This window comes from Pleurodeles waltl, chromosome 11 (genome assembly GCF_031143425.1).
Source record: "Pleurodeles waltl isolate 20211129_DDA chromosome 11, aPleWal1.hap1.20221129, whole genome shotgun sequence".
In the NCBI taxonomy this organism is placed as follows: domain Eukaryota; kingdom Metazoa; phylum Chordata; class Amphibia; order Caudata; family Salamandridae; genus Pleurodeles; species Pleurodeles waltl.
In genome coordinates this window covers 77,767,450-77,781,271 of record NC_090450.1, presented here as the reverse complement: position 1 = coordinate 77,781,271, position 13,822 = coordinate 77,767,450, and the positions used below count along the sequence as shown (strand labels likewise).

The following is a 13,822-nucleotide window of genomic DNA, read 5'->3' as shown; positions in this document are numbered from 1 at the left end:
TTGCACTGACCGAAACAAGCAATACAGTTCCAAAGAAAATAAATGTTTTTTGGAAAAAGAAACTATACACCTTCGAATAAGAGTAACCCATCCTAATCATGGATCAGAGCAAAATGTATTTGTCCTAACTGCATCCTTTGATTTGACTGCATAGTTCCACTTTTTAAAGAACAGATCTTAAAATATTGTAAAAAGGGGGACAAAATTATTGACAAATAAACAAATGTAGTTGACATGTACAGTTTAGGTAAAAAAAATGTATTGAAATCTGAAGGTGGTCTCCCAAGTAAGCAAGGTAAGGTATTAAGACTGAGCATCAATGCGAAAGCATACACTTAAAGATAATGATACCCAAGATAAACCTCAAACCACTTAGAATTATCAAACAGACCAGAACTGAAAACAATTTTCACATTTATAAAGCACTTTAACAGCAGAAGCTTTCCGGACCATGCTTCCTATTATATTGCCAATACATTACATATGGTGCAACACAGCATTTTCCTTTCCAGTTAAAACAAATATCATGCTGAAGATTTAACCACATGTAAAAGTTAATGCATGCTATCCCTTTCAAAACAGTTTCCTGGAAATGTAATCCAAGCAAATGCCATAAAGTCCATTCAAGTATGATGCAAACATTTAGTCCCCCATCTCCTCTCCTTTGAATTCATGCCTCTGTTTATCCCTATTCATGCTGGTTAGTGAACCTTCAGCATGCATAAGAGTTTATGAAGAACTGCCCCGTCCTACTCTACCTAATTTTGTTTAGTTGATTCCTTGCCCTTGACAATGGCTGCAGTGCGATGTACTCGTCACTTAAAGCAACTCTGTCGGAATACATCTACAAGTTGACAGAAAAGGGATGGAAGACACAGCAGGTCAGTAGGTAGTGAGTTTTAGAGAGCCAATTACAGACATAAAATACCTTTGCAAAGACATTAATATTTAATGAAGAATTATATTCCATAAACATACATAATTAAATTTGAGAACATCCATTGCAAGTACACATTAACACAAAATAGTACATAATGTTGAAAAAGAATAGATCAAGCCACACGGCACACTTCCGGAAGTATGGTTCACTTTAACAGAAATCTGTCAATATGTTTCTTTTCTTCTGCTCCCAACTTCATCTCCCACTTCCACACCTCATGAAAAAAACCTGAGTCAGTTGTTCGTTGTCTTGGCAGGGGAAAAAAGACCTCCAAGGAACACCAACCAAAGTGGAGGGTTGCATATACTCAGGGGCTCAAAAAAACTGTGGATCAGTGTAGCAACAATACGTTCTCACAAGTAATGATAATCCTTCTGACTAGTCTCAGAATGACTCATCTAGAGTATATTTGTGCTGCTGCCTGGAACGTCAAAGCTCCTACTTTAGCCCAAGAATAAGTGATGAAACAAGGAAGTTTGTAACAGTGACGTTTATGTGACCAGAGAAGAAACTAAGTCGTAATGATAGTTTCTTCCGACGAGCATATGCATGCTTTGCAGGAATCTTTGTTTACTTTTTAAGCATGTAGAACAGGAGCAGAACCTCCATTTTTGTCACTTCAGTTTAACAGATTGTGCCACCACCACCCCAGCTTTTCCACACACGGTTACATATTAACTGGAAACAAAAGGTGGAAGGTACAATGATCATGACTGTCCATTCTGAGCAGTCAGACTGGTGTTGGCCTGACCTGATACAAAAAATTACTTGTATTGGGGGGAAAAAAACACATTTACCTCTTGGCAATCCGTTGTTCCAGACAGACTATGAGTATGTCATTGCATAACTGTACCTTACAACTACAATCACAACAGGTTTAATCAGTTCAATTTCTTAAGTTTTATCAAGTTAAAACAATACAACAATCAAGGATTTGATCTTTGAATGCTGAGCCCACAACCTCACACTTTACAGATGGACAACTACTGGAAAGTAGGGCATGGTAAAAGCAGAAACTTACTTGACCAGAAACAGTGATAAAAGAGAGGGTAGATTGGGCACACTGTGCTTTGTGGAGCTCTAATAGATCGTCCACCTTGGGCCTGTTGCCATCGTAATGGAAGAGATATGCATTTCTAAAGCAGCATGTACTGTTACTGGGGTGTTCCTGCGCAATCAAGGAACCGAGTAGATAAAAAGGAGTGTCCATGGAATGAGTTTTGGAAAGCAGCCTCTGCTCGTGTCCAAGAACTAGCAAGATGCACCTCTTCGGTAGTGACAGTGTGTGAGTGATGGCGGATCCAGTTCTGGGGCACGTCACTTCCTCAGAGGGTGCTATTGTGGAAAGGACCCTCAGTTCAGCAGATTATGGAGACCAAACTATTCAGGTTCTGCAGAAAGTTGGAGGCAGAGAAGCTGCGAAGAGCGGGGGTTGTTAAACCACTGAACGGAAATGGACCTGCGGTGAAAGTACCACCAGAGAACAGAATGAGGTGGATGAGGCCAGAAATCTAATAACTACCTAGAGCCATTCTTGTAAAGGAGTCCTCAGGCCAACAAAAAGACCATTGTAACAGAAGCTAGGCGACAGGGCCCCTGTCATCTTCAACAGAGATAAGGTTTTATTGTTGCAGGACCTAACCTATACCATATTGGTTAGAAGGAATGAATTACAGCCAACAGGGATTGCCCTGATCAACAAAACAATATCAGATTTGGATAGATATTGTCGTTTCAAAAGGAGAACATAACATTGGTGCTACATCAGTGAGGTATGGCCTGAAACCTATACTTGGCAATGAGATTCAAGATAAATCCTCTGGATCCAGCCAGGTAACATTAAAGCATCCTTTTGAATTTCCATTGAAGTGGCAAAGACAGAAACAAAAATCTGGGCAGCTGTGATATTCTATGGAAAAGAGGGGAAGACAACTGCAATTTTAGAACCAGTAGAGGTGGAGATGCCATAGATTCTGTGGTGCCCACGTACCTCAGTGCACCAGATGGCAGCTGGTGGACTATCCATGCACACTATAGATTTATGTCAAAGCGACACAGGCACTGGGATATACAACAGCATGTTTATTGTTGGTCACAAATCTTAGTGGTCAAAACCTGGGATTGGTGTAGGCTTGCAAGGAAAAAAAAGTAGGGGTGGGAAGGTATGAATCTGAGGCACTAGATGGGAGGAGGGAATGTAGTGAATCCAATTTAATTTTATTGGGGCTCATGATATTAGCTTAGCCCTTTGACTTGCAGGCCGGTGCCCCAGTCACCTAGTGACTTTTAACCTACTTAGCTTTCTCTGTTTTAATCCATTTTTTAAAATTATTTATTTGAAGATGGCTGCCTTTGTTTGGAGTTATATAGATGTTTTGATTTGCATTATCAATGCAATGCTGTGAGGGCATCACTATCAGCGTCAAACAAGTTTTGTACATAGGTATTATGTCCCTTTCCCACTTAAGTGTGACAGAACAGAATGTGCACTTGTTGGGGACTGTTTATATAATTGCCACCGCCTCAAGTCTGCCTCCTTATCAATTGTTTGGACACATACCTGCATCATGGGTCCTACATGATCCGTGTAAATACATCTCACACAGACAAGGTCATTAGAGGGATTTCTTCCAGATGCATCTACACTGCATGTCACCTTGCTGCAGACCTCAGACTTTGTGTCACCACGGAGTGTGACCTAGAATCCTCATTCCAAGGTACCAATGTTTCAGGGCACCTCTCACGGACATGGCACTGGCAGATTAGGTTTATAATACCTAGCTCTCATTAGGTTAGAGATTAAGTTCCCTTTGCTAGGAATTTTACATCTCATGTTTATTGCAAGATAATTGTGCTTCTTTGACTGTTCGGTATCTTAATCATTGCAGCTCATGCATTTTTTCGTAGCTGGCAGTCTTTTCAATAAACCTATTGAAAACTTTCTAGCATCTTCTTCATTGCCTGTGTGTGACTGAGACTTGTTGCTAATGAGAGAAAAGGGTAACTTCTGTTCCATCACAGCTACCCTGAGATGTAGCAATCTAGAGTCCATGGGTAAGGCTGCCAGAAGAAATCTTGTACCCTTTGGGTTTTTGGTGAGGTATTGCTTGTGAGCCAGAAGGGTTGGGCCGACAGTTGAGACTTGTGTGGCTTAGTCACCTACACACAGAAGTGCTGGAATCCCTAAACCAGCAGTCTCGCTAGGAACTAGAGTCCAACTATGACAAGAGACTCCAACTCAGACCAGCTGTCAAAACCAAAGTTGTTTACTTTTTCTTGCTTCAGATCTTACCTTTTTCAATGGGAAGGGGATCCAGGACAGACAGGATAATGAGAAAATAGTTTGGGCTTTCAGAAATAATTCAAAGTCCTAATTCGGAATGTCAAGGGATTACATTTCCCAGCTATGAGGAAAATAAAATTAGCAGTCTTGATGAGGGGGAAAGAGCGCAGATGAACACATTACTAACCTTCAGTAATGCTATTTCTGGTGAATACTCTATGTAACAGTAGTCACTCACCTAGTGGATGGTGAACATTTTTTCACCAATTGCTTGTCTGTATGTGACTACATGCAACTTCATGTCTGATCCACCCTGTTGTGAAGTTGGGGGCCTTCTAATAGTGCCACCTCACCACACTGATGTCAGTTTCTTTCTGATATCTGTCTGTGCCATAGGACACGGAGCCTTAGTAACCAGACTGTGCCAGTGTGTGCATCTTTACGATAGAATCCTATGAACATGAGCCAGCAGATTCCATCCCAGAGAACTAGGAGGAATGTAAGTTGGTGAGAAATCTGTGGTTAGAGTATCCAGAAGAAAGAGCGCTACTGAGGCTAAGTAAATTATTGTTCTGATGGATACTTCTAACTGTTGTGAAATAACTCATACCAAGAAATCCTGCAGGACAGAAAAGGCAAAGTTCCTCTCCTGCTGTACAAGGCTATGCAGGCAGGAGTGCTTTGTGAATGAATGGCCGCACACTGCAGCCTGCCAGATATCCCAGACTTGCAAACCGCATGCCAAAGAAGTGGTAGCTGCCTTTGCTCTGGTAGAATAAGCCCAGAGGTCTTCTGGGTGTTATTTTGTGACCAATCTGTAGCAGATTGTGATGCACATAACAATCCATTGCAGGATGGCTTGCTTCTGAAAAGCTGTTCTCTTTTCCCTACAAAGAGCTGATCATTCACCCGGTAGTTCATCGTACAATCATTCATAAACTTAGAGCTCTCTTTGGGTCTAAGGTATGAAGTCCTTCCTCTTTGGGTGGATGAGAAAGGATGAAGAAAATTGGCAGGGTAATATACTGCCTATGTGGAAAGGAGTGACATGTTTCAGGTGGAATGCTGCTTTAGTTCATAGCAATCGCTTGTGCAGGATAAATGGATGTATATGGTTGCTGGACAGAGTGCCTGTAACTCACTTATGCATCAAGCTGATGAAGTAAGCAATCGAAAAGGCAGCTGTTGGCTCAATTGGACTGCACTTCAGGAAGTTAAGAACCAGACTCAGGCCCCACTGGCTCATCACAAATGGTGTAAATGGGAACATATGAGTCAGCACTTTTAGAAAACACATCACAACAGTTGATTTGAATAAGGCTGACTGACCAAGGCTGAGATGACCTACAAATCTTTAACCGTTGTCACAGCATACACGTGCTGGGCTAAGGAGAAACAAAAGAGCAATATGTAAGACAATTGGCTTGCAAAGATTGGATACTTTGGAAAGACCATCAAACAAAAACTTCTCCTTGCCCAGTATAAATGGTCTTAGTGGAGGGACGCCTGGCTGACACAGTGACGCTCAATACTTCGGAAGGGAGATCTAAAACCGTCAACTGTCACCACTCAATCTCCAAGCATGTTGTACAGGGTGCAGTGCAGGACCCTACCCATAAGCTGCAACAGGAGGTCCTTCCGAAGGGGCAGCCAAATCAGAGGACAAATGCTCATGGTCAGAAGTGCTGGGTACCACACACTCCTCATCCAATCCAGAGCCACAAGGATGACTTGAGCTCAGTCATTAAGGTCTCTTTCTGAACCTTGGGGAGGAATGGAAGAGGTGGGAAGACATACTGGAGTCCCCACCTTCCTTTGGAACTCCAATATACACATTTTGGACTTTTTGCATTGTCTGCCTTAGGAAAAAGATCGAGCCAGGGTTCTCCCCATTGTTTGAAGATGTCCTGTGCCACCTCTAAGAGCAGCCGCTATTCATGATTCACTAGACGATGACGGATCAGTTAGTCCACCTTGGCGTATAAAGGTTTGGCCAGCTGCTCTACGAACTGGGAAATGCCCCGATGATTCAAGTGACTACAGAGGCACAGAGCATCTTGCAACAGGATGCATGACCACACTCAACCCTGCTTGTGTAATATAATTTAGAGGTGGTGTCATATGTGAGAACCTTCAACCCTTTCTCTCTTGATGAACCAGGAGTAACAACCAGTCCAGGCTTCGGATGTAGATACCTCTTTGGCTCCCTTGTCCAAGAGTCTGAACTCTCCTTGCAGAATGGCTAAGTGTTTCTCCGTAAGTCAATGTAGTGTAGGAGGCATGTTTGGGGGGGTAGAGAAGAAAAGGAGGTCATATTCATTTTGAATAATTTAGATTCTCTCCTCCCCCCACCCCCCCACCCACACACACACACACACACACAAAAAAAACTGTCTGATCTCTGCTACTTGGGGGGTTATAGGTGATTTGACCTACTGCCACTGAGGGCAACTTTAAGTTGTTATATTGTGTGCAGTGGCTGAGGGAGATAAAGGGGAGGAGGGATTGGAGGGTGTGGGTGTGTGTGCGTCTCTGCTGTTGCTGAGGGAATGTTAGTGGTGCTCTCTGCTGGAAACCTTTTCAGAAGCTTTAAAAGTGGTTAAATTGTTGAGGAAATTGAAATTGTTGTGGAGACGGGTTGTTGGACATTACAGAAAAAAACAGCAGAGTGAAACCAAGAGTTAAGCTGAAGCACCAAACTGGTACCTACCCAAGCCATCAGTAATGTCAAGGCCCAAACAGATGATGTACTTTGCTGCATCCTGACCATTCTGTAAGATTTGTTGTAGGCTGGTCAGAAAGGAATATGCGACCACAGACATGATGGAAGCCACCAAGGGTCGCAAAGCATGCAAATAGCTGCAGACAGAAGGATCCCTCAGAGAGTGCTTTTACAAGAAATGCATCTGAAAGTAGGTGAGGTGCTAAGATAAGCATAAAGAGACTACACTATTACATATCACACTATATCCATGCTTAACACTTGTGAGATGTCTATTCTGCACTCTGCTTTTCAATTTGTTCCAAATGAAAAGCTAGTAGACAAAGAAAAAGTAAATGCAACAGTGAAAGGACAGCCAAAAGAAGGAATGATGACAATGCACCCAGGATATTCGCTGAACAAAGGCAGACAAAATTCCCTGCAAAGTTATTGCGTACATTTCTGAATTTTCAGAAGGATGTGTGTCAGCTGGAGATATTAATCAAATAGAACAGGCATAAGGTGGGACAGAGAACACATCTTACACGACACCTGTACCAACCTTTGTGGGAGCCTTAGAGGAGATGGGCCTCAGCAGCATGGCAGAAACTACAAGTAGGTAAAAGTGTATATATATATATATATATATATATATATATATATATATATATATATATATATATATATATATATATATATATATATATATATAATATATATTTTTTTTTGTACACATGCACCAAGCATACGCATTAGGCAAAATGGATTCAAGAGACTGATGTGCAGTTTATCTGTTTTGGATCACACACCCGTGATGAAGTTCAATGGGCTCAGTAGAGCTCCACATTACAGGAAATGGAAGCATCACAGCTACCCAATGTTAGGATGTCCTAAATAGGTTGGAATTACAAGCCAAAATATCTGTGGGAAGAAAGAAGGATGTATGAAACTGGTGATAAAGCAAAATTATTTTGGTGAATAGATTAAAAGCAAAACATAGGGACACAGGTCTAAGTCGGATAGCTATGGAAGAGGGGTGAACGAGAAAGAAAGCTGCTTTATTAGACTTTATTAATCATTGTACTCTTAAGGGGAAGAAGCTGATAGATGATGTATGGCATTCCCTGATTGGTACTGTTTCAGACTCTTAAACAATTGCAGAGGGTGAATTAGATATGCCTAAAGGAATTACAGGCTATTACGTGCATGGAATCCGGGAAAGCTCCTGGCCTAGATGGCTATATAGAGGAATGTATACAACATTTGTACAATACAGGCACCTGTCTTAAGGAGGTGTTTGGAGCCTGAAACCTTCGGTCTGTTTGTCTGGTGATAGGGGCTGCATGGTGAACCTAAGGTAACACATTTGCGCAGGGAGAATCGGAAGATAAAAGTAGGTTCCCAGGAGGTCCAAGGCTGCTAGCCAAAACCCTGCATTGAGGACCAGCAATGCCCGACTCAATTACATCATCTTGAACTTGTGCTGCCTAATGAAAAGATTCAAAAGGCAGAGGCTGAGGATGGGACTCAGGCATCCATCTTTTGGGGAACCAAGAAGTAAACAGCGTAGAGTCCTGTGCCCCTTTTTTCTAGAGGCACTACTTCTATGGTCTCTCGGTGCAGGAGGGCAACAACAACTGTCTCTAAAATTGAGACATGTATGAAAGAGCACATTCTGATGGAAGCAGGTTCTCGGTAGGAGGGTGGGACAGGAAGGGTAGGAAATAACTCTTGAGGATCAGAGGGATGGCCCGGCAATCCACTATAATCATCTCCCAATTGGTGGGGAAAAGGTGCACTGAGACCTACTAACCAGATTGTGCCACACGGTGTGTAACAAGGTACAAAATGGCTCCGAGCCTGCTACTGCAGATCGGGAAGGGAAAACCGCTAGTTCAACGCTGCCATTTACATCAATAGCACACACCTCCCACTTCCCTTAATATATGTTAGGCTCCCCTAACAAAGGCCTACCAAGCCCTAAGGCAGGGAGCTGTACATTATTAAATGGGACATGTATTTTTCCTACATGTCCTGTCACCAATGCTTCCAAACTGTAATATTTGCAGTTGAAGAGCTAGTAACCCCACTGACTAACACGGAGCTACCGGCTGACCTCTCAGCCCGGCTAACTTCTAAATGGGACTACTGAGATAGATACTGCAAGGTATCAAATTCATTGCAGCATTAAACCAGACTTGATGCCCAAATCGAATTTAATGCCACTCTTATGAAAATGCAACTTTTAGAAATTTGCGACTCTGCGATTTACTTTGTCTAGTGGCCCCACATGGTCGCTGCCCATCAAACAGTGTGCCCTCCTCGGAAGTAGTATGAACGACTCCCAGGCTTAGTAACAAATGCAGCCTGCTACAGGGGGAGATGTACCGCCCCTTCACAGGAAGCCACTCAGGGTGTTAGCCCAAAAGGCAAGTTTCAAAGCCAAAGCTGCCTTTGGTGGACAAATGGGATCATGCTTGAGTGACAACCCTTTGTTCAGCTAGACAGGCTTGCAGCGGGAACAGAGAGGGGAGACCAGTGCCCAAACCGTTTTCCCCCTGTGTGGGCGTAGCCTACAAGTAGCCACACCACAAGGGTGGGCCACCAAGCTCCTAACATCTGAGGAAGGATTTAGACATCTTCAGAGTGGGCCGTATAGTGCACTCTGGGATTGCTAGATACCACACACAGCCGGAAGGTTGTCACAGTGTGGAAGGTAACTTGGTAGCCCAGTAGCTAGTGACCGCAACATCCCTCCGGGGCACAAATATGGCACCCTGAATCTCACATCATGCCAGAACTGGAGACAGGACCAATGAAGGATTGCCCAGTTGTCAGTTGTCTGACTTCATGGAAACAGCAACAGGGCCATCAAAGCTGGAGTAGGCCAATGCGGCAGGTCAGTAGCCACTTCTTAGGAATCACCACTAGCTGCTGCTGGACAAACAAGAGAATAATCCTTGATGGACGAGAGAGTCACCTGAGTCTGCTCGACATGGGATTTTTGTCCGAGTCCAGACAAGTTGCCCAAGAAGGCATCAGCCTCCACTAAAGGATTTTGCTGGGACTGCTGTGGACGGAGACCGGTAGCCCAGCAGCAGCTGACCTTCTATGGCTCATAGAGGACTTTGGGGGACTCCTACCTCTGTGACCAGTGTCCTCCCACCAGACTCGTGGCCGGCGGAATAACTACAAAGGCACCTCCCCGTTGACCGCACAGCACCCAGAGAATCCTTGAAAATCTTCATTCTCCTGCATTCACCCCCCCCCCCCACCCCCCAATCCAAGAACACCTCCCTGTCAGATTTGGTTGCACAAGTCAGGTGGGAGCAGATGAACATAACTCGTACAAAAACTTTTCAAGAGTTTACAAACTTTAAGGTTACCAATGCTTGTTTGCGGTTGTACTGAAATATAACTTTTCTTTAAAAATTCATATCTCCAGAGCTCTTCGATGGATTGTGCTCATCTTGGCTTCTAAAAATATATTCTATTTTTATAAATTGGTGTCGGATTTCTTTCTGGTTGTGGGGCTTTATTATTACGTCGTCTGGTGCTGTTAAATATGTTATACAGGCTCCTTAGTTTAAACCTTGTTGCCTGAAGCCATAGCTCCCTATGGTTGAGCCTAAGCTTTTGCAAACAAGCTTGACTGGACCGAATACGTCCCCCCCCCGAGTGTTCTACACGGTGAGGTCCCACGGCCATCCCATAAAATACACCCAAATCCTCACAGGGGGTAACTTGTTTTTATGATGGGCACTTCTAACCGCATATTCCTCACCCTAGAATAGATACCAAAGCAGTACCTCCCTAAAGTTGCAGGTCTGTGGTGTAGACTCAAACCAAAAGTTCTTGAAGAACTGAGGAAACTAAGAGCCCTTCTTGTCATACAAACAAGTTACCTTTGGTAATGCTTTTTCTGGTTGAGACTACCTAACCGCAGATTCCTCTCCTTTTGAATACTTCCCACAGAGTCAGACTCGATTCAGCAACTTTATAGCAGTATATCTGCGTGCCACAAAGCTTTGCACTGACACTATTCTGCTCTGGAAATGACCTGTGGAGCCAATATAGGCACAACTTCAGTTGTGACATCAGTTGCTTTCAAGGCTGTCCCAGAGCCTTCGCTCTGGTGTAATGCACCCGTAACTCTTCTGGGGGCTGCTTCTTGGCCAATGTGTAGCACATTTTATTGCAATGATCCGGAGTGAGATGGTCCTTTTCTGCATGGCTTTGCCTTTCTTCGCTCCTGCAAACCAAATTAGGAGCAGATCATCCAACACGGTGTTATCTGGTATCATAGATGTAAAAGCTCAGCACTATCTTAGGGTCTAGGCAATGGAGTCTTCTCCATCTCCTTAACTGGATGAGGAGGATCACATAACACCAGCAAGGTGATGGTTTGACTGATGTGGAACAGCTTCACTACTTTTATAAGAAAGGATGACAAGTTCGCAGAACAAGTTTGTCACACAGAGCTTGGAGCTCATTCACCTACTGTGCCAAAGGTATGGCAATGAGGAACACTGTCTTGAGGGTTAGAAGCTGCAAGTGACAGCTGTGCAGTCACTGAAGCATAACAAAGGGAGAAGGAAGAAACAAATGCCAACGTCCTTTCAAAAAGGCATTACAACAGCTGTTTTAAATAATGAGGACAGGTCCGGCAACCATAGCGACTGAAAGGTACCACTTAACTGTGTTCAAACCAAAAGCCGTGCTGGGCAAGGGACAGAACAAACAACAAAACATCAGGTAACCTGGCGTAGAGGGGGGTCTATCTGTCGTAAGCCACACCAAACCACACATTTATCCCAACAGGCATATACAGATTTTGTCGAGAGACATCTGGCTGCAAAGATGAAATCAACCACTTCTGGAGGAAGGTCAAAGGCGTTCACTGTCACAGCTCAATCTCCAAGTATTAAGGTGGAGACTGCGGTGGCTGGGCCCAGGACCTTGACTCATTGCTTCAACAGTAGATCCTCCTGGAAGTGCTCATGCCCAGGAGCTCTGGATATTAAACTCTGTGTCCAATCCAGGGCCACCACGATGTTTTGGTCCTGGTTGGTCCTGACGAACTTGGGGCAGGAGAGGTACTGGTGAGAAGGCAAACAGGAGCCCTGAATCCCACCGTAGATGGAACAAGTGAGAGATGCCTTGGAAACTTCAACACGTGCAAAAGTGCCATCACTGCATTTTTTGTGGTAGTGAGAAAACAGAGTCACCTGTGGAAAGGACCACCTCTCATCACCTCAGTATATGTAGACCATTCATGATCTTGAAGGCATGGATGGCTTAGTTTCTCCACTTTAGCATTCAGGAAATCCAGCGAGTGTGCCATCTGAAAAATTCCTTAGTGATCTAGCCAAGTACAGTGATGCAAAGCCTCCTCGCTTTGCTTGCAAGACACCACACTGCCTTGCTTGTTGAAGTACGATGGGGGCAGTGTTGTCTGGGAGCACCTGCACAAGCTTCCCTTTAACGGAATGTAGGGAGGAATTCAACGACAAGCAGATGGCTCTCAGCTACAGAAGATTGATATAGAGTCAGACCTTTGCCAGAGAGCAGATGCCTCTGATCTCCACCTTTCTCAAATCGCCTCCTCAACCCAGAAGCAAAGAATCAGTCACCGTTGTGAACTTTGGGTGGGGTAAGAAGAAAGGGTGCCACTGACCTAATTGCAGTCCCACAGCCTCCGCTGCAGATTATTTGTAGTCCGAAATCTGGACCAGGTCGGAAAGATCTCCCAGGTGCTGTGTCCAATGAGACTTAAGATCTCACTGCAGAGACGCCATATGGGGTGTATAATCAGCAGGAAGCCATCAGTCCCAGCAGCTTCAGAGTCATCATCAGTGAGAACCAACACAGAGGATGAAACATCGCGGTCATAGCCTAAATATACTGGACTCTCCACTCCGGAGAATAAGGGCAAAACTGAATTTTCTACAGAATGACTTTGATGAAGGGGTAAGTCTGAGCTGCAAACGCATTAGGTGTGACTTCAGTACATTGATATTGAACTCCATGGATGCCAGGAGGTTTGGTGTATTCTGGAGGTGGTTGGCAACTGCCTATGGGGTTTGGAAATGGTAGGGGAAGACTGGCACCTCAAACCTCCGAAGATGTGCTACTCTCACAACCTTACTTTCGTTAACACCGGACTGGTAAGGCCAGAAGGGAGTACAGCTAATTAAAAAAGGCTCACGGCTGATCAGGAACCTCAGATATGGCCTGTGTGTCTGCAGGACGGGGATGTGGAAATAAGAATCTTGCAGGTCCAGCACTATCATCCAATCTTCAGGGTTGAAACGAGACGAGATCTGGGCGAGCGTGAGCATCTTGAACTTATATTTCAGCAGAAAGGCACTGAGCTGGCGAAGGTCTAAAATAGGATGGAGGCCCTCATCCATTTTTGGCACCAGGAAGTGGTGAGAATCATAACCACTAACAGAAGACTGTCCCTGTTACCCTGTCCTGTGTGTACTGCATACACAAAAAGGCTGAGGTGATGTACACAGAGGGGGTGAGATAGCAGGTGTGGTTGGTGCGGAGGAAGGTAAAGGCTCAGGAAGTGCGTTGTGGCCCTGCTGTCTTTGAGGAGTTCCAGGGCTGAGTCTGCTTTATCCCACAAAAGTCAGGCGCCATCAAATGGCATCTCCGTGAAACTAGCTTGAACGTCTCCCATAAAGTCACTGGATCGCATCCAGGCATGCCAGAGAATGACCACACTGGTGCCAATTAGCACTGCAGAGGGAATTAGTGGTATAAAGCGCACAGCAGATGGTGAACTTGGCCGCATTAAGACCATCTTGCGTGGCCTAGGAGAGAATGGCCTGTGCTTCTTTCACATCCCTGAGCAATATATGGCCCAGGGAGTCCCACGAGGCATGAGAGT

General features: G+C 44.3%; 1 protein-coding gene across 3 annotated transcripts in view; it reads right to left on the bottom strand.

The window, feature by feature from the left end:
• The window catches only part of ATP11B (ATPase phospholipid transporting 11B (putative)), a 456,703-nt gene that overhangs the window by 68,220 nt on the left and 374,661 nt on the right, over window positions 1-13,822 (bottom strand). The window contains exon 29 of one of the 3 annotated variants that reach the window (XM_069213101.1): window positions 759-844. The exons of the other annotated variants lie outside the window; for them this stretch is intronic. Coding sequence (XP_069069202.1) covers window positions 759-844 — 86 coding nt within the window. The remainder of the gene's footprint in view (window positions 1-758; window positions 845-13,822) is intronic. 3 annotated transcript variants of the gene reach the window in all.